The 22007-nt window shown below is 34.0% G+C and overlaps 3 protein-coding genes across 7 annotated transcripts in view; 2 read left to right on the forward strand and 1 right to left on the reverse strand.

The window, feature by feature from the left end:
• Nucleotides 1–1594, reverse strand: part of LOC119838100 (WASH complex subunit 2A) — a 16919-nt gene extending 15325 nt beyond the window's left edge. The window contains exon 1 of the mRNA XM_038363912.1: nucleotides 1419–1594. The gene's annotated coding sequence lies outside the window, so the exon portion shown is untranslated. The remainder of the gene's footprint in view (nucleotides 1–1418) is intronic.
• A 265-nt stretch (nucleotides 1595–1859) lies between these two features.
• LOC119838221 (transcription initiation factor TFIID subunit 7-like) lies at nucleotides 1860–3922 on the forward strand. Its single transcript, XM_038364073.1, has one exon. The coding sequence runs from the start codon at nucleotides 1978–1980 to the stop codon at nucleotides 3085–3087; it is 1110 nt and encodes a 369-aa protein (XP_038220001.1). The 5' UTR covers nucleotides 1860–1977; the 3' UTR covers nucleotides 3088–3922.
• Nucleotides 3923–9797: 5875 nt separating this feature from the next.
• The window catches only part of LOC119838117 (fasciclin-3), a 96672-nt gene continuing 84462 nt past the window's right edge, over nucleotides 9798–22007 (forward strand). For all 5 annotated transcript variants that reach the window (XM_038363938.1, XM_038363939.1, XM_038363940.1 and 2 more), the window contains exon 1: nucleotides 9798–10010. The gene's annotated coding sequence lies outside the window, so the exon portion shown is untranslated. The remainder of the gene's footprint in view (nucleotides 10011–22007) is intronic.

Below are 22007 nucleotides of genomic sequence, written 5' to 3' on the forward strand. Positions count from 1 at the left end.
CGTAATTAGACCACTGAAGAACCGCCATACTGGTACAAATGACCTAGTAATTTGTGTCACCATCTCCCGGTCTATTACTTCCAGTGATATGACATGATTAAACAATTTCCATACTTTCCTATATCTATGACCTGGGTGAATCAGCACTCAGTTTGTAGTTTACACACACATCAAGTTAAAACAAAATACTTTAAAGAGGCTTTATTGGCATATATGCATTTTATATCTATGATCTTGTAAATAAGATGAGAATGGAAAGAAGAAAGAAATTACATTTATTTATACAAGGTAAAGTTATAGAATAATTTGATATAAAAGAAGCTAAATTAACCTAATATAAACAGGAGATCAACTCAGTGTTTAAGAGTCTAAGCCCATTAAAAGAACTCAGACTCTCCACTGATTTTCAGTGATTGACCACATTGACACCCTGACATTTGCACCATACATGTAAAAGGAAGAAACAAAAATAAAAAATAATGTGTAATAATTTTCTACAAAAACCGCCACAGACACCCCTGAAGGAGTTTACTCCTTAATTTACTTTTTAATTCTAAAATGGGACCAATGACAGCAATTCTCTATCACATACAAAAAGAAACACATACATCAGTTGAAAACACTTGGAGCTATTGAGTTACAAGAAAAATTGTGTGACACACTCAAGTATTGAGTAAATAAAAACATAAATAAGCCTGAAAAATGTATTCACTTGATGTGTGTAAATTATACACTTGCTGACTCGTTCAGGAAACCCTCATCACTTATGGCTGTATAAAATTTTCCAACTGTTATCTTTGGAACTATTTAAAACAAATAAATTATATATATTTCCCACAATTTCACCATATTTCCTATGTTTATAACCTTAAATTACAAAATGCTTTAATATGAAAAACTTGATGTGATAATTGGAAAACGATAACAACAATTCAAAAAAAAAGTGGACAGATAAAAATTTATTTAAATAAAATAGATGAATGTATGGACATACACATATATTAATGTAAGTTAATAAGTAATGGTAAAGAGGATTCAAAACAAATGTAGATATAATCCTTAATTTGATTGAAACTTAATCAGATTTTCTTTATTATTGATGCATAAAAATATAATGGGAAACAAAATGTTTCGATACGATATTAGCAAAAAAAATAGAGAAATTGTCGAATTCGGAGAACTATTCTGTAATTATAAATGTTTTAAACATTTTTATATATCACCAAACTACCGTTTGGAATAATTTATTACATGCATTTCAATTATGCGCAAATTTTAAATTCAAATATAGAAACGTCTATTTTATTGGGCGTTTTATCTCACGGAAAAATTAATAGCACAAAATACCTATCTCAAAACTAGACGTTAAAAACATTAAATGGAATGTAATTTACACGTAAAAACTTTGTGATACTCACTGTAGCTATAGTTTTTCCTACATTACTTTTATATCCCTCCAGACAATAGTTATGGTTAGAAAGTTGCAACTTTTTGTGTACTTTTTTAAATTAAAGTAAACAAAAACTGATAACACGTCCTTTCACCACTAAGAAATTTGACTTTTACGTTTCAGATTCAGTGACATGGTTTTGACTTTTGACAAAACCACAGATCAAGTATTAATTACTTCGAACAATACTCATGAATGTTGAAATGACAGAGTACCTAATTATAGAGAAATTGGTTGAATCTTGTTATCCCAATTAGGGTCTATACATGAACAGAAACAAACTTTGTAGGTACTTATTTCTAAACTATAGGTATAAGTATTAGGTGTATTATTCTAGGCCCTTCCGTCATCTGTCATTTCAAAGTTTATTTTACTCTATAGATTAAACACTTGGATACTGGATTATACTCTGTGACTGTGTCAAATGTCAATATGTTAGGAAAAATATATTCGCGAAATTTCCGTACTGTTGTCGTATCGCTTTATTGTTTACCAATTGATTTTAATTAAATTTCAGTATTATCAAAATGAATAGAGACAAACGAGAACCGGAATATCCAGTAGAACTCGAATCTCAATTTATTCTTAGACTACCAGAGGAACCTGCGAAAGTGTTACGCGATGTTTTGAAATCTGGTGAAAATCTAAAAAATCGCCTCACAATACAGGTTGACAACGAAATGAGAAACGGCGAAGTCAGATTCGACCACTGGTTGATGCATGCCAAAATCCTCGACCTACCAACAATAATAGAATCACTTAAAACTATTGATACAAAAAGTTTCTACAAAACCGCGGACATATGTCAAATTATGATATGCAAGGAGGAAGCTGATCAGCCCGTTGAAGAAGAATCACCCACTAAGACTAAAAAGAAGGACCCGTATAAAGTAGATAAAAAATTTCTCTATCCTCACGGTGTAACACCACCAACCAAAAATGTACGCAAGCGTCGCTTCAGAAAAACGCTGAAAAAGAAATACGTAGAAGCACCAGAAATAGAGAAGGAAGTGAAGCGCTTGTTGCGAGCTGACAACGAAGCCGTCAGCGTCACTTGGGAGGTGATCAAAGAGGATGATGACCGTAAAGCAGAACCCAGCACACCCAAACCCAAACCTGAGAGGAAGAAGGCTGAACGAGCGCCTAAGAAGGAGGTCGTGAACCCTAAACAAGAAACCTCGAACGTCGTTGATATTTTCGGCGGAGCAGTGAGCGACAGCGATGCCGAAGATGACAACATCAATGTTGAAATGGAAGAAAGTCGTCTATCACCATACAGCCGCCTCTCCGACAATAGCACACTGCTCGGAGTGGAACAAAAATCTTATCCCGTTCAATTCGAATCACAAATGTTTTCCAAACAAAAACATGTGCCACCTAGCCATATGGATTATTCCGAAGACGATGAATATTCTCGTGACAAAGATAACATGACTTTCCGAATACAACAGCTGAAAGTGGAGCTTGACGAACTCAAGCAGCGGAGGCAGAGAACTCAGAATGAAATCTCCGGAATGGATAACCAGGCGCTTCGGCAGAGATTCCAAGACACTTTGCACACTTTGAACCAGGATATAATGTATAAGGAGATGGAATATCAGGGGCTTATCACATTGCAGAATTCGGAAGACATTTAATTGAACAATGGCTTTAAATCTTTGTGTCATAGCAAGTTTGAATACATTTCTTCCTGAAAAACAAAAACTGTCCATTTTGGATGAAAATTTTAAATCGAATAGATTTATTTCGAGGGTAAGAAAAGCCAGGTACAAACCAGATGAGTGTACTATGGTGTATTATATGATATTGTTTGTAATGGGAGAGGCTTTTTATAATTTACTAGACACTCGTCCCGTTTCCAGATATCAAGATTACTGTTTTATCCAAAGGGAGCATTTAATCAAGATAAAAAGTATCCTATCATCCAAGTCAGCATATATCCTGTCTGTATATCAAAATCCGTTCAGTAGTTTGAGCATGATTGACGGACAAACATCCAAACTTTCATGTTTATAATATTAGTGTGATGTTTGATAATCCCTATCACATTGCAGTTTAAAAATGGATGAACACATTTCTGTGGGTTGTATTTTTTAACTGATGTTCCCAAAAAGGTTCTTAGCTGGAGAATATACTGTCTTTTGTGTAAATTATTCAATAACTGGTTTTCAACTAATTGGTGAGATCTTTTTGTGTTTGATAGGAAATTTTTGTCTCTTTGTCCCATTTAGTCTGGACTGGAACCCCAGGCCAATGGTTACTTTTTCAAAGAAAACAATTATGTAATTATAAGGCTTGTCTGATAATTGAATAATTGTTTAGTCGGTGCTTATATTAGAAGAGAATATAAGCAGTTATTGAAGATATTAAAATCGGTAATTTTAATCTCTAAATAAATTATTTGTTTATTAAATGTATCAAATTATTTTTGTAAAGTTTTTCAAAGTTGATTGTACAAATAATGTGATTGTTTTGTATCTATTAAATTTTTAATGTGTTGAATTATATATTTATTAATATCCACTGCAATACCAATCAAAAGGAAATCAATGTTTGCAGAATGCATTGCATTGTTTTTTTCTTTAGAGGTGAATTTGAAATATTATGTTTTTAATAAAAAAATTATTTACAAGAGTAATTCATTAGTATTAAGGATCATGTAGTTTTTAAATATAGTATAAGTTATATTTTTCCAATATACCTTTATTTAAGAAATAAATTGATGACAGATCAAAAATGGTTTCTTTTTAATATTATCTTTAGGAAAGCTGGTGGGTCGCCTTTTGCAGATGCACAAGAGAAAGGTCAGAGACAAGGTAGTTTGCAGACCTTATGTCCCAACTTAACACTTAACACTCTAGAACTGTCTTTTTATAAGCTCAATTATAGTAGTAAATAAATACATAAACTGAAAAGCTGCTTAGCTTCATGGAGGAGCTGGGATAGTTCCAGCTTTGGCTGACCCCTCTTTTTTTTTTGGCGCAAAATAGGCGCTTGACGTCGAGTTGCGTAAAACGAGCCCCTGAATAAATATTCAGGATGTGTTGATGGACAATAAAAAAGTACTGTATGCACAATAAAAATTTATGAAAATTAAAAAGAATAGAATATAATTATATTTCAAAAATAACGTTAAACGAACTGAATCTACTGTGATAGAAATAATAATAAAATCATCTTTATTCAGTCCTCACAACATTGGCAGATTACTTAAATTTACAGATAAGAGAGGATAACGTTGTGATAGACTGGTGCCTGAAGTAGACTGCATAGAAGTCTGAGGAACAGGTCACCAGCCCCCCGCGTGGATATTATACGAATAGAGGCATAAGTGTAGGTGTGTTCGCTACACATGGAGAAAAGTGATCCTATCATTACAGGAAACAAAGAAACAATTATTATTATCTACCCCTAGAATGAAAGCACCCGGTCTTTTGGAAGGCTTACGTGGAGACACAGGACCAACACGCAGAGGCCCTTTAGAGTTACTCCCCGTGACCTCGCCACAAGGTGCCCTGCGGGTTTATTATTAGCCCATTTCCATAGTACTCGGGTATCCCCAGAAGAAAGGCACCGGTCTTTTGGAAGACTTACGTGGGGACACAGCCAAAACGCAGAGGCCCTTTTGAGAGTTTTAATGTGGGACAAGACCTTTAGCTGCTCACAATATGTTGACCACATATTGTGAGCAGCTAAAGGTGTTGGGGTCGCTACTCCCCGACACCTCGCCACAAGGTGCCCTGCGGGCTTTATTATTAATATTATTAAACTAGCTGCGCCCCGCGGTTTCACTCGCGTATGTCCGTATCCCGTAGGAACACCGGGATAAAAAGTAGCCTGTATGTTGTTCCAGTTGTCCAGCTGTCTACGTACCAAATTTCATTGCAATCGGTTCAGTAGTTTTTGCGTGAAAGAGAACACAGAAACACGCACACATCCTTAAGAACTTTCGCATTTATAATATTAGTAGGATTAGGATAGGATAGGAAGTAGGATAGAATAAATACATAATAATAATACCTAGAAATGAACCATTTTATTGTTACATAGACGTAATTTTCAACAGACTTCAAATGAGGAGGTTGTCAATTCAATTGTATTTTTTGTGTCTGTTAAGTTATGAAACTTTATGCTGAGTGAAATTTTATGATTCTGTCACGTAATTTCATTTAAATTTGGTCTAGTTCTGACAATTTAAAGGCGGTTTATTAAAACTAGTATACTATTATGTTATCTGTGGGTAAAACTTAAACAAACAATTAATTGATTAACATCAAGCCAGCTGTTACGTAAATATAAAATTATAAATATACCTAGGTAGTATAAAAATCACGCTATAGGTAATTATAGAATCAACTAAATTGACTCCATTGCATATATACAGAGTATACATAAGGAAATTATTTAATCCTGGCGATCGTAATCAAGACAATAAGATAAACTCATGAAAAGTATATACAGTTTGAATTAAGTCTGTTTCAAGTTCATCAAAATCTCATCTAAAGGAGTCGGTTACATACAAACATACAGATTACAGGTGAAGCTTATAAAAACGTGTAAAACGTTTATAAAAACATATTAATAAAAAATAACAATGAACTGTTAGCTAACCACGATAATGGTAGTACAATAAGTAAAATAGTAATATAGCAATGGCTAAATGACTAAACCTAGGCTAGATAGTGACGCACGTATAATCACCGGATTCATGCCTAGTTTCCACTCATTGTAGCTACTTGCTGTATGTTTGTCATTATGTGACTAATGATCGATTGCGCATGCATTGTGCATGTGTTGATAAGAAAAAAATCAAGTGCGAGTTGGGCTTGGGACACTCAGGATTCCGTACTAATTAACTTAGCAAGTAGCATTGAACACCCATCCAATTTATGACAGTGCAGACTGTTGCTTAACCTCGACATTAAATTATTTTTTAGAAAGATAACAACAAAGGCGGTAACAGGAACAGATCTGAAAATTGTGACTAACTATCACGGTTCATGAGATTCATCCCGGTGACATACACAGACAGACAGACGGACAGCAAAGTCTTAGTAATTGGGTTCTATTTTACACTTTGGTTGCGGAACCCTAAAACTGTAACCAAATGACCCATGAAACTTCATCTACTCTATATTGGCTACTCGATAAATAAATGTAATAGCTAGATATAAAAAATATTTTTTAATTTAATACCGCTCTTTACCCGCATATAGTAGCTCAGTCGTTTCTGAGATCAACGCGCTCAATTAAACAAGCATTCCAACAAAACCAATTTCTTGTATATCTGCCTCTAAAATAACTAGCTTTCCGCCCGCGACTTCGCCTCGTTGCAAAAGATTTCCAGAGGATATCCGGTAAAAAAACTATTCTATCTCCTTTTACGGGTCCCAGACTAGCTCTGTACTAAATTTCTTCCCAATCGGTTCAGTGGTTTAGTCGTGAAGAAGAGACTGAGTTAATTTGCTTTTATGTTAGGATAATGCCGGTCACTCACATTAAATATTTAGCCATAAGCCTGTTTTTGGTATATATTGTGATTGTAATAATAATATATTATACTTTTAAGAAATCATTCTATTCAAATTGTGCATGCTGCGTTAACTTTTAATTATTTTTTGTTATTTTTTCGCACGAATACTACTTATATAACAATTATATGTACAAATCACTGCAAACTGTTAGTTAATCAAATAAATAAATTAAATTGATTAAATGAAAGCTTATTGTATTATTAATGTTTCAACTGACGTCCTAGAAAATATGCAATTTGTCTATGGATATATGTTATAAATAATTGTATTTTTTTGGATTCGGTGTTGTACAACTCCGTGGGTTTACGAGTTGTCAACATATTGTCATTGGCGTGATTCTATTGGATGTTGATGGGAAATTGACAAAATTTTCCCATCCCGTTTGGACCCATTTCATTTTAGTAGTTTTTTTTTCTCTTCGTGGCAAGAAGCTATTATGTCTATGTGCCAGTCTCAAGGAGTAGTTGCCGTATTTATGATTAAACGGATTTTCTTTCTTTTTTAAATAGTTGTAACGTGTGTATTTAGTAATATCACAGATAACATAATACTGTACTGCCATATATAATCAAGAGAAATGGAACACTTTATTGTCTATCGAATGAACAAGAATTAGAAAGTAGACCTAAATATGTACAATTAGCGAAGGAACTTTCTATCCTGTCATAATTTATTAGCATTCATTTGTTGTTTCAGTTCATTCTAATTAGCTAACGTCTATATGACTTGGAAAATAATATCATTTATACTTACTAATACTCATACACTTCTTTTAGAGATTGAAGACATTTTAACAGGCTTTAAACGCGATTTATTTATTATGTTATTTAACCCAACGATTCGAACACTTTACAGAGAGTGTGGAATCAGGAAGACACACGTGGTGGTCTAAATAACATAATGAATAAATCGCGTTTAAAATCCGCCAAAAAGTCTTTAATTTCCTAGTCTTTGCACGCGTAGTCAAAAGGAACAATAGACAGTCATTAGACAAAGGCAAGACATTAGACAGTCCTAATTTTTTCCCGCATAGGTCCTCCGTCCTCGTGGGAATCCGGGACTAAATCCATCGTATGTCCTTTCTCGAGCTATCTCTGTACTAAATTACGTCCAAATCGATTCAGTTTAGGCCTAGGCATCGGTTTACGCCCTAAAAAGAGGCAGACAGACAAACAGACGGAGTTACTTACTTAAGCAGAGATTTACTCCTCTATTTACGGTGTAAGGTATTTTTGACCATGATTTCCTTTCTGTTATATTGTAGTAGCATTATCTAAGTTTATAATGAACTCGTTGCATTTTATGCCTTACGTTAAATGGAATTTGAAATATCAGTCTATGAAAAAAAGCATAATTTGATAATAGGAAATGATTGAACGGTGTTTAAATGTGTTTAAAGAATATCAATTTCAAAAATAACGGTCCACGGCCAAGAAACGCGCGTGAATGTGTAGCACGTTTTGGCATTTGATACTTTTTATGCATTTACCGTGATTCATAAGACTATCTATCGCTTAGATCAGTAGGTTGGTACATTTAAAAATCTAAATTTGTTATATAGACTCTATGGAGAGTTGCATATCTTTATCGGTAAGAAAAAAAAAACTTCCATTTTCAAAAAACCGCGCGCGAACGTGTAAAATTCCGCGCTATACAAGTGATTGTTCGAAATAGTTTATATACTGACAAGCACATGATCGTTATTAAAATTTTTCACTAAATGAAGCCGCGTTACAAAAGACGCTCCACTTTTGTTTTTTTTTAAGTGAATAGGCGCGTTTGACCATTTCTGTGGTTTTGTGAACCGTAGCGTAGGCAGCCGAGCGCGCGCGATATTGTCCGAACTCGATGAAAGTAGAGGCTTGGGGATACCAGTATTCAAAAGTTACATCTTTCGTCGGGAAATAAAGGAAACAAAACACAAATGTAATAACATTTCGAAATAAGTTTATATGTAAAGTAGAACGCAAGATTTTGTTATAGATTCACTGATGTTTAACAGACAATTATATTATATTGGTTTTTTTTGTACTTACTAAAACATTCTGTAAGAAATATGTAAAAAGTTTATATATTTTACCACTAATACAGATATTTCACATTCTTGGACACTTTTACCGATAAAACAATATTATATATTATTATAGTCTTTGGAGCACATAATAGTTATTATGATGTACAAAAACGACTGTCGCGGTATTGAATATGAAAGGTCAATTTATGTAAATTATTTATATTAATTCGTATTAAAAAATTTGGCAAATAATTATGTGCATTAGCAATATTATAATTTATCTTAAAAATTAGTTTTACAGCATATTTTAACATAATATAATTACTATTACTTCGCATCAATTACGTATTTAAGTGAATTAATGAAAGATGACTGTGGTAAATTAATGGTTAGGCGATTTGTTTGTTGCAAATTAAGTAGTTATTGCCGTATTAATATTTAAATGGATCAATTCAATATTTCCCAATATGTATTACATAATTACGACTCGTTATCTAATCTCATGACAGTTTTCATTATTCAAATTATGATTCAATAGAATGCGCATTAATAATGTTTCTATTTTCTTTAGAGAACAATCCTCTATAGAAGAGATGTCATATGTATTGTACTGTTCTATTTTATGTTTTATTTTCTATTTTTTATAGCTTCTGTAACATGAAACTTATTGTATGGATAGAAATTTTTAAAATAACAGAATATAATGACTATTTAATCACAATAATTCATTACAAAATTTCAGTTGAAAATGAGAGTTCACGATCTGGCAACATCACTTGACTTTTTTCTCCAAACGTCAGTCAGCCGGTAACGTTCACGGGTGGTGTTTGTGTTGGCCGTCACCGCGCTCCCAAACTACTTTTACGTGACCGTTTGAAACCGGTTTGAAAGTGCTCTGAGGTGTGGCAGTGCCGCGTTCAGCCGTAGAATACTGTTTTCAAAGTTCAAAATTAAACTTTGTGTAACAAAAAGTGCTTGTGAGTCATTGCCGGGAGGAACTCGTCATTATCAGGTACAATCTCTTTCTTTGTTATCGTATTGCATTTATCGAAATTTCTTCGGTACCCACGCGTTAAAGGACACAGGTATATTGTGTTCTATTTTCAAACTCCATTATCTTTTTCTTATTTAATAAAATCAATCATAACGGCCAATTTTAAACGTGTGTAATATTGTGTTGAAAACATGGAAATAAAACCGTGAATGGCTTATTTAATTTATCGATACGTGAATGGAGATCCTTTCGAATATTTCAAACAGGTTTTAGCGGTATTTAACTAGGCTACGTGATGGTTGGATAATTTTTTATTTTATATGCGAATTATAAGTGTTTTATAATATGGTAAACCGGCTATATTGAACGAAAGATTACGACATAGTTTTTGCTTGTTATGTATGAATTAAATAGTATAACTTCTAGAAAATTTCGCGTATCTACCGCCTTTTTAATTTTGCACATGGGGTTTTTTTCGTTTGTATCTGGGCTACAATCAACAAAGATGGTTAAGTGTGGGTTGGAAGAGGAAAGTCGTTGAACTTTCAGTAGCATAGACTTGAGACCTGAGTCTAGATTATGAGCCGGTTGTATAAGTCCCTTGTGTGGTGTGTCCCACAGAGGGGATTCGGATCTATAGTATAATTATTTTAGATGTATTTGAAAGTCAATATGAGTACTATAAAATATTAATAGGCGTATTAAACGTAGGGTTTTAGGATTAACAATGGGTAGGTAAAACTTGTGAGTAGTTACGACGTATAATTTAATGTTTGCCTTATTTGTTTTTCTACGTTAAAAGTATAAAATAAAGGAAATATTAGTTAGGTTTGATACAAAAATCTTTCGAGTTATAAATGATAAAATATTAGCTGTATTTTATATAGTATTTAGATAACATTTTTATTAAATTTTATATTCAATTTATATAAGTATTAAAACCTTACTCCGAAATATCTAATTAGGGACGCCATACACAATAATTTCGAAAGCAGTACAACGATAACTGGTACACCGACTGACAGACATACAAATTTAATAATAGTGGGATAGGACACTGGAATGCCAATGTTAAATATATATGACGAATATACGAAGTTCGTGCTTAGAATAATTATGCAATGAGTCACAAAGCATTTGTGGTAATTTATTTGAGTTATTTGATTCATACATTATATGATATTATAAATGTTTTCTACAAAAAAAAGTCATCAGCTTCCCTGGGGGGAGGGGAGGGGCGAGCGTAGGGGATCAAATGAAACCAATTTCCTATTGTTCTTTGATTTTCAATTTGTTGTTGTTGTGTAATATGCAGTTGAAAACCCACCGAGTGTGGGAGTAATAAATCCAAAAAATATATCGGTTTGAGTACCTTCGTTTTGGGACGTCGGTTAATTTTGGAAACTGAAGCGGTACCTCCCTTCCCGAGAAGTCGGTGACCATAAAGGTTAATAAAAATCCCGTTTTAAAATCGGTTTTTTTGGCCGATTTTCAATACTTTTCTTTATTTGTGTTAAAACATATCAAAGTGCAATAAAATTAAATGTATCAAACGTTAACCAGTCATTAATCTTCAAACGCCGGTTAAACATGGATCACAACCAGCGGTTAAATTAACCACCGTTTTATGGTCTCTTTGAAAGTTTAAAAATTACATTTAACGTGTAACATCTAGGAATATACTTATATCGATACTTGAAGTAACTTAAATATTTAATTCACTTTTTGCTTAAGTTATCCTACTATCCTATTCCTACTCTTACAAATATTATAAATTCGAAAGTTTGTAAGGATGTGTGTGTGTTTGTTACTCTTTCACGCAACAACAACTCAAACGATTGCAATGAAATTTGGTACGTAGACAGCTGGACAACTGGAATAGCATATAGGCAAATTTATCCCGATATTCCTATGGGATACGGACTCACGCGGGTGAAACCGCGGGGCGCAGCTTACTAGCTTCTGGGATCAGCTTAATGGCATACTTCCCATAAGGAAACTTTGATGTGTATAATATATATAACTAGACGCTCGTCCCGGCTCCGCCCGGATATCAAGATTACTGTTTCATCCCAAGGGAGCATTTAATCAGGTTAAAAGTATCCTATCACCCAAGTCAGCTCATACTGTCTGTATACAAAATTTCATCAAAATCCGTACAGTAGTTTCAGGGTGATTGAAGGATAAACATCCAAACAAACAAACTTTCACATTTATAATATTAGTGCAACAGTGTGATTAGTGTGATACACCATTACATACCTTTTATATTTATTTTGTCATGATCGGTAAGGGAGCTGGCGGGTCGCCTGATGGTAAGCGACACCACCGCCCATGAACATTTGGTGAAGCATAAGGTCCATTGCAGACCTTATAAATGGTAATCTTCGGTAAAGGTAAAGGCCTCTATAAATGGTTTTTGGGATGGGATCAAGAAAGGATTGGCGAGAGGAATGAAGGAAAGCACTGGGAAGGGTAAGGAAGAGGATATGGGCCTCCGGCTCCCCCACTCACGGAACGAAACACAGCAGAATGCTATTTCACGCCGGTCTTTTGTGGGGGTGTGGTACTTCCCCGGTGCGAGCTGGCCCAATTCGTGCCGAAGCGTGCTCTACTCCCATATTCAGAATATGATATTTGAATGTTATTTTTTTAATTCGACTACTAGTCACTCACGGGTTTTACTCGTGTGTTGTTGTATTTAAACTATGAACTATTTGTATTTTAAATTCATTCGTATGTGTTTAGCTGTTTTCACGTAAGTACTTAAACGTTAAATAAATATTTAAATCGGTTCTACCATCACTCAACGTATTATAAATATATAAAATCCAGCAAAACTTTGTATTTAAAATAATAATTTTTAAGCTAAAACGCCTTCAAATAGACAGAACTAGACCAAATTTGAATGAGACCACACAGAAAGCACTAGTTTCCATATAGAAAAGAATCATCAAAATCGTTTCATCCAGTCGAAAGTTCTGACCTTGCGAACATAAAAAGATAAATTCGAATTATGAACCTCCTTTGTTTGACGGCTTCATAATTATATATCATACAATATTCAGTTACGTATGTAGATTAGTAATAAAACTTCCTTCTTCGAACAACTCAATCAAAACAATTTCACCCGTTCATGAGTACAGACAGACAAGTGACTCCGAATAAAAATATAAAATCCCACTAACCGCAATGCAGTTACAAAATAAATATTTACTATTTGCACAGATTAAAAACTTTCCGCCGCAGCTGATGGCAGTCTGTGGATCGTATACTGTCATTTACATGTACAATATTTATAATCTGTTGTAATATTGTTAACCTAGCTAAAAAAATACATATTTACCCAACTAAGTACGGGGAAAAAAGGAGGATTATTTTCTGTGTATTCAATAATTTTTAATATATCATCACATTTTATGTAAAAAAAACAAATTGTTATGCATTTGACCAGTATATTATTATATTAATAAATATGGTTAACAGAAAACATTATTACATTAAAAATAGCTCACTAGTTTGTAAAGAAGGTATTAAAACTATTTGATTCCTTACCGATGAATCTAATTTGATTCGCTTTAAAAGTAACGTAGTCATGGTTTTGTTAAAATCGGTTAAAATAACTGGAATTTAATTATGTAAACATACTTTTAACATTAAGCATAACCATATACCAATGTTTATTAAACATAAAGCAGGTGTGAATGTAACCACTAAATAATCAAACTTATAATACGTGGGAGTCGAGCACGCTTCGGCACGAATTGGGCCAGCTCGCAACGGGGAAGTACCACAGCCCCACAGATCGTGAAATAGCATGTCGATGCTAATATTTCGTACTGTTTTTCGATAGCCGGAGGTCCAGGTCCTTTTCTTTACCCCTCCCCCCAGGTCTATTCTTTATACCTCTCATCAATCCTTTTCCCTCACCTATAAAGCCGGCAATCCATTAGGTAATTAAACGCAAGGAGTCTAACTTTCTTGAGTGGTGATGGTCCCTTACAATCAAGCGACGCATTACTCTATGCTTACTATAACATAAATAAATACTTTTACCATTCGAAAGGTCGAGTACCTAAGATAAGCTACAGTTGACGTCGGTTTTTTCGCATCATGGGCGACGCCGGGTCAAACTGCTAGTCAGTCAGTAGTTTAACGCCTTAATCATATGATAATACATACTTATATAATTAAAACATATATTTATATTTAACTACCTATATATGTATTTGTAAATGTAACCAAATCTCTCTTTTTGCTTTATCAAACTATTTGAGACTAGCTGCGCCCCGCGGTTTCACCGTTAAGTCCGTATCCCATAGGAATATCGGGATAAAAAGTTGCCTATATGTTATTCCAGTTGTCCAGCTGTCTACGAACCAAATTTCATTGCAATCGGTTCTGTAGTTTTTGCGTGAAAGAGCAACAAATACACACACATACTTACAAATTTTCGCATTTATAATATTAGTAGGATAGCAGGAAGTAGGGTTAGAAGGATAGCATACCTTTATTTCGAAAATCATTCCTTTAACCTTGAAGAAACTGCCCCTAATTTAACAGTGAATTTTCATAAACACAGGCTTCATAAGCACATTCAAAACGTCTGTTTTATTTCGTAGGGCAACTTTTTTGCCGCGAACAGGTAGAGAGCAGATGGCGTTGAGGTACACAGGTCGTTTGGCCCTTTTTTGTTTAATTAAAAAACTTAATAATCCCTTTTTGAATATCTGTCCTGTCCATGTTCGTTTTCGTTTTTTGGTCTATGAGACTCTATTTTTAAAATTTGCCTATGTATATTTTTAAATTAGAAAATATATTTTATGCGGTGATAATATTCGTTTATTCACTACATAACATCGTTTGAAAGTATTTAAATGGCTATGTTAAAACTAGTACAGAAAACTATGTCAGTATTAGTAAGTAGTCTTTAGTTAAACTGAAATGTTTGTGTATTCATGTGTTTCAATTCGTGCAAAAACCAGTATCTATTTTCAAATGTAAAACTAGGCTGTATATAGTGTAAGCCAGAGCCTAGTAAAAAAATAAGTCTGGCCGTTAATAAAAATAATGGTATCGGTTGTGGCGGGAATGCAGATAAAAAAGCTTTGAAGAATTCAAAAATGGAACAATCGAAGCTGTTTCATACTATCTAATGGATCAAATAAACAGCGGAACCGCTTTGAAGAGAAAGTTTTGTAATAATTGTTGTTTCAGAACTGGTTCTGAGCATAGAGTAAAAACTAAAGCGTATGATTCGTTTGTCTGTCATAATACGCGGGAATTACAAAAGAACATTGTCATTTTGAATTATTCGAATCGAAAAAGGAATCTTATTTGTTTGGGTGTGTTACCTTGTATACGTAAATGAAATTTTGTTTAAAGAGTTATTATATAAATTAATTATTCATAATTAATTACCTACGAATGGCGTGCATGCAAATGGAGGAAAGCAGTCGTGTTCCTAATTCCGCGTAAGTTATAAAAATAAATATTTGGAATTATCGTGTATAAATCGAGATTTTAATTTTTTTTTATTTACCAATAAAATAATTGTAACTGATAAGGAATTATAATTGAAGATTTTCTTATTTGCTTTATTTTTACCATTAACCATATAAACCATTCAAAGAGAATATTTATGATATTTATCAAACTTTTTCCCGTTTCCACCGACTTCAAAAGAGAAGGTTATCAATTTGACTGTTTTTTTTTAAATTAAATACCTATTCCTGCATTTCTTTTTTATTATAATATACATAAGGCTTCATAAACCACGCATTTAACTCGTGTCCCTAAGTAAATAGAAATAAAAAATTACATAGGAAAGAAAGCAACACCATCTAGGCAACAAGTCTAGCTATAAATATGTCTAGTATTTAATTTCCACACGTAATACCTATTGGTAAACAAAGTGCATTGTCTGTGGTTCACACGGGTGCAAAAAGGTGCGCGAAAGCCTGCGAAAGTTGTCTTATGTAATTTTGTTAATGATAGACGACGGTAGGTGACGCGTCGGCGAGTAAACCCGTGTCTATACTTATAATATTACTGGAAATGTTAGATATTTTCAAATCGAATCAATAGTTCCTGAGATTGTCTCCTTCAAACGAACAAACTCTTCAGCTTTATCCTACTAATATTATAAATACGAAAGTTTATTGCCGACTGTAACATAAAAAAAAAAAAAGTTTGTAAGGATGTTCGTGTGTTTGTTGGTCTTTCACGCAAAAACTACTGAACCGATTGCAATGAAATTTGGTACGTAGACAGCTGGACAACTAAATAACACATAGGCAAGTTTTTATCCTGATATTCCTACGGGATACGGATTTACGCGGGTGACAACGCGGGGCGCAGCTAGTCAGGATAATAAGATAAACTCATGAAATTATTGTATTGTCACCGATCCTTAATATGTATACAAAGTTTGAATTAAATCTGTCCATTATGCAGGCTTATTCAAATATCTGTCCAAAACAAATTAAAAAGAACGCAGCCAGCTGTACCGAATTTGATGTAATTTTCACATAATTCAAAGCACGAAATTGGCTTATCTTGAAAGCTCCGGGTTAGACAAATGAAGTGAAGCCGGGATGTAATTAGTGATGTAGTTACAAGATAGGGTTGTGGGTATCGATAAATTTAAAATGTATATATTTTTTTTTTTTGTTTTTATGTTATAAATGCAGTTCGTTAGTATCCGATTTGTTTTTTATTGATTGTTTATCTTCGATTTTTATGATTTTGTTTGTTCGTATTTATGTTGGTGATATAAAACTACTACACCTATTAAACATAGGAATTACTTTGTGTTTGTTTAAATTATGAGAATATGGATATTCTGTAAAATATTTCTATTTATGACATCAGTAGAATATAATATAAAATTTTTATATTTTTGTCATCAGTAGAATATATAAAAATTAAATTAATTATTAATGATGTGGAGACAATGGGTTATTTCAATAATGTAAACTTAAATTTCTCAATATAAAATCTCTATAGGTATATATATCCTCCAAAATGGCTAAAACGATTCTCATGTAATTTTGTGTGCATATCTAGTATGTCTGAGAATCGGCTAACATCTATTTTTTATACCCTTAAATGATAAGAGTCAGGCAGAACAGCGTTTGCCGGGTCAGCTAGTATAGATATAAATATAAAACTTCTGTGTGACAACCCTAAGCGGACGTCTAGATAAATGATGGCAAAGAAATTACTTAGTGCACTTTAATCATTATGTATTTCTTTTCAAGTGTTCTAAAATATAACTTCGCTAAAATTTGATGTTAATTAGTTTTTTAATTATTCGAGTTTTAATGAATTCGGAGTTATATTTTACTTGAAAATAAGCTAAAATAACATTAGGGTTGACAAAATTTATTTATTTATTTATTTATTCTTTATTGCACACACTTACAAAATATAAAAAAAAAGAAATAAAACAAAATTTAACAAAAACTGGTATGCAAAGGGCGGCCTTATGGCTAAAAGCCATCTCTACCAGGCAACCGTTGGGTAAAGGACAATATATTTTTAATTATTATTCTACCCTTTAATTTATCTTAGATTTTTTGCTTGTGCGGTTTTAGATTCTATTATATAATAGTAAAAATATTCTGTAACACTGGAGTCCATTTGATAACAGAATAAGACTAAGATTTTCGTCTGGTTTTCTATAACAATTGCACTCCATGTTCATCCCCTATTTCAGTACCACCAAGTGTTGATTATCAGTAACTAGCTGTTCGCCCCGGCTTCGCCCGTGGTATACACATAGCTTATTGAAGTGAAGCTTTCCAATGGTGAAAGAATTTCTGAAATCGTACCAGCAGTAGCGTGAAAACATTACAAACATACATAAATACAAACGTTTCCTCTTTATGTTATTAGTGTAAAAAGCCTAAATGTTGTCTACCTCCATTTTATCAAAATCGGTGCAGTGTTTCAAACGCTGTCGCATTATAAATACAAGAACAAAAAATTTACGTAACGTGGTTTCTTTTAATCTCTACTTAACATTATAAATGTGAAAGTTAATCTGTCTGTGTCTTCACGCGGATTTTAATGGAATATGATACCAAAATAACTCAAAAACCTAACATAGTTCTTCCCGGGAACCTAATAGGAGAGTGGGCTGGTTTTCCATTGCTATGGGCGAAGCCGCTGCGTAAAGCTAGTATAAATAAAAACACAAATACAAATTCTTTTCAAGAACTGAATGAAATGCCCTTTTCTCTTTGGGATAAAGGGAATTTCTTTGATATTGTACAAATAAAACTCCAATTAAATCCTTTAACACTCCGGGAACAAAGCCCGTGGTCAAGTATTACTGTTAATTGCTTTGTCTGTTGTAACGTAAGGAATTTCCTAACGGCCAAGCTGGAGTCGGGTTTTAAATAATATTTCGGCTGGGAGTATGGAAAACGTTTTCCTGGCAACACCCTTATCAGTTAGAGGTGTGAAGGTTTACGATCCGATGTAAGACCTACCGAATGTACATAAGTTTCATTAAAAGAAGTCGAGGAGTTTTGGAGAAGGTAACGTTTACGAATATTGTGTCGAGAAAATTTTATACTTTCTAGCTGTTCGCCCCGACTTCGCCCGTGGTACATTTCCGGGGTAAAAAGTATTCCTTAGTACACGGGAATAATGTAGCTTTCTTTTGATGAAACAAATTTCAAAATCGGACCAGTAGTTTCGGAGCCTTTAGGGTACAAACAAACACAAAAACTTTTCCTGTTTATTATATTAGTATAGATAACAAAATAGTATACAACAAAGTCGCTTCCCGCGTCTGCCTGTATGTATGTATGCATGGTTAGATCTTTAAAACTACACAACTACAATATATTTTTACATAGGGACATAGGGACTGAGAAAGCGACTTTGTTTTATACTATGTAGTGATAAGTAATCATATTTTAGCATATAATACACCCTTGGTGGGACACCCTGTATATACGGAAATACACAAGTTCTCACTCCGCCTGTATCACATTATCACATTAATATTATAAATGTGAAAGTTTGTTTGGATGTTTGTCCGTCAACACGCTGAAACTACTGAACGGATTTTGATGAAATTTGGTATATAGACGGGGTATGAGCTGACTTGATAGATACTTTTATCCCGATTAAATGCTCCCTTGGGATAAAACAGGAATCTTTATATCCGGGCGGAACCGGGAAAAACGTCTAATTTCTTAATAAATGAAAAGTTAACCTAGCTTAGAGACACTATAAAAAGCCTTAATTTTTGGTCTTATTGCCAATAAATCCTGAAAGGGACTGGATTAACTTTATTTGGGACGTAGTGCTTGGGGTTGTGGGTTCGATGCTTGTATTTTCTTTCTAACCGACTTCAAAAAAAGGTTATCAATACCATATGTCTTTTGAATTTGTTACCTCAGAACTCTTGATTGAGTGAACCGATTTTGCTGATTCTGTTTTTATTTGATAACTGCCAATCGTGATCCCATTTTAACTAGGTCTGTTTCTGACAATTTGAAGGTTTAGATTTTTATTAAAAAATAGTTATTGTTTTGGTTTTAATAGGGTTTTACTATAAGGGATAAGCCTTATTACAGTGAAACCTGGTTAAGTGAGACATCAAGGGACCTGCAATGTCGTTTCACTTATAGAGGTATTCCACTTACCCAGTGTCTCAGATATACAGGTATAAATCAATATCTGTCTCATTTATAGAGGTAATTGAAGCTCAAAATTTGTACTTACGTACTTGAAATTACGTGTGGAATTTGTGGGTAGAATAAGAATGAGTAAACAAACAATATTATCTCAGTTACAGAGGTTTATGCATATAAAATTTACTCGCTGTCTCAGTTATAGAGGTAACTATGATGATAAATCGAAAGAACAAATCCCAGATATAGAGGTTTACCTCGTCCCACTAACAGAGGTAATTCAGTGCCAAAGTGTTGGGACCTCACCATGAGTTCCAGTTATGGAGGTTTCTCACTAATCCAGGTCCCACTTAACCAAGTTTCACTGTATATTTTTTTATTTATTTATTTATAAAAATCATTTGCCATAACAGGACAAGCCCAAAGCGACAGCGATACAAAAAAAAATTTTTTACAACAAACTTAACTAAATCAAATACTAGATACATGATTAACTAAAATATATTTTTTATTTTAACAGCTTAAATACAAATTTAATTTTTAGTTTTATAGCATTGAAATGCTTTATAAATGAGAAATTTTGAAAGAATAGAAAAAATTTGATCACGAGGCAGGCACGGGTGGCCGAGAGGCTAGGCGTTGCTACGGTTAGGCAAGATACGCAGGTTCGAATCCTGCCTCGTGATCAAATTTTTTCTATTCTTTCAAAATTTCTCAGCTTAAATACAATAACATATATTTCTAGCTTCGTAAATCTCATTCAGCTAGTTCCACCTATCTACCTATAACACAAAATTCATCAAAAATTGTTCAGCAATTTAAACGTGATAGCATAACGGGGGGAGGCTTGCGTTAATGGGGGTTCTTATCATTTTGGCAAAGCGGTTGTTATTGAAGACATTGAAGCAACGAAAAAACCTTTAATTATCGTGTTTCCGTTTAACTAAGCAATTATAAAACAAATTTAAATATAAATTACACTTATCAGGAATTTTGTATCGCAAACGTGTTTTACAAGACAATAAAGAAATGTATAGGACACTAGCAGTTCGCCCCGGCTTCGCCCATGGTTCATGTATGTGGGAGTCGAGCACGCTTCGGCACGAATTGGGCCAGCTCGCACCGGGGAAGTACCACACCCCCACAGAAAACCGGCGTGAAATAGTGGCATGCCACTGTGTTTCGTACGGTGAGTGGGGGAGCCGGAGGCCCGTTTCCTTTTCCTCACCCGTCCCAGTCGTTAATCCTTTCCTTTTCCTTTACCCTTTAAAAGCGGGCAACACCTTCGCAGAGGCTACCTCTGCGAATGTTCATGGGCGGTGGTGATCGCTTACCATCAGGCGAACCAACAGCCTAGTTGCCCGCTATGACATAAAAAAAAAAATATGGCTTACTAACTTAGGCTTCCCTCGTGGTACATAATATATAGCCTATGTCACTCAGTGAAGTCGCAGCTTTCTAATTGTGAAAGAAATTTGAAAATCTGTCCAGTATTGACCTGGCTACTTGGCTTGGGTGATAGGATACGTTTTATTCCGATTTAATGCTCCCTTGGGATAAAACAGGAATCTTGATATCCGGGCGGAGCCGGGACGAGCGTCTAGTATAGCATATAGCTATCCAACGGTGACAGAGCCTTTGTAATCAGACGTTCAAACAAATACTCTTCTCTCTATGTTCTTAAGAATATCCAATCTTTGGAGAAAAATATACTTACAGGTATCAAGGTAAAGTGTTGATGCAAAAATATAACTCAAGAGCAAATGTGTTTTTATGTGAATTCTATTAAACTAGATCCGTTTTATTCAAGTACCATGTAATTGCGAGTTTAACCATTACTGGGCGCATTTTATTTCGTTTATGGTACAGGAAAAAAGAGGACAAAACATAATACTAGGTTTCGTGCTAGAACCATAATAAAATGGAATAAAAAATTCGAATCCCGTAACAGCTATGTACCGAATTTATTAACAAAAACGTACACAATAATTACACAGATACCGCTATAATTTCTGATATCTGACTCACGTACATCGCTTTTGTATTATTTATCTGTGAAGGTCGCCATGACAGTTCGCGCGTAATTCAGCCATTTTGATTTCGCGCGCTAACGGTGCGCTCACAGGTCTATAACCTCGTCGTACCACCGTTTATTTTAAATAAAGAACGTTTTGTGAAATAATAGAAACGTTTGAGGTTTTGACGCGGATCGAAAACTCTTTGGTGTGGAAAGAGAAAAAAAAATTGTTCTTGGAATTGTCCTAATATTGATTATGTTTCTTATTACAGGTAAAACGGTTTGGAGGGAAATTAGGTGATAATGAAGTTTGGCGTAACTTATAGATAATTGAAGCGTGAGCCC

The sequence above is a fragment of the Zerene cesonia genome, unplaced genomic scaffold (genome assembly GCF_012273895.1).
Source record: "Zerene cesonia ecotype Mississippi unplaced genomic scaffold, Zerene_cesonia_1.1 Zces_u001, whole genome shotgun sequence".
In the NCBI taxonomy this organism is placed as follows: domain Eukaryota; kingdom Metazoa; phylum Arthropoda; class Insecta; order Lepidoptera; family Pieridae; genus Zerene; species Zerene cesonia.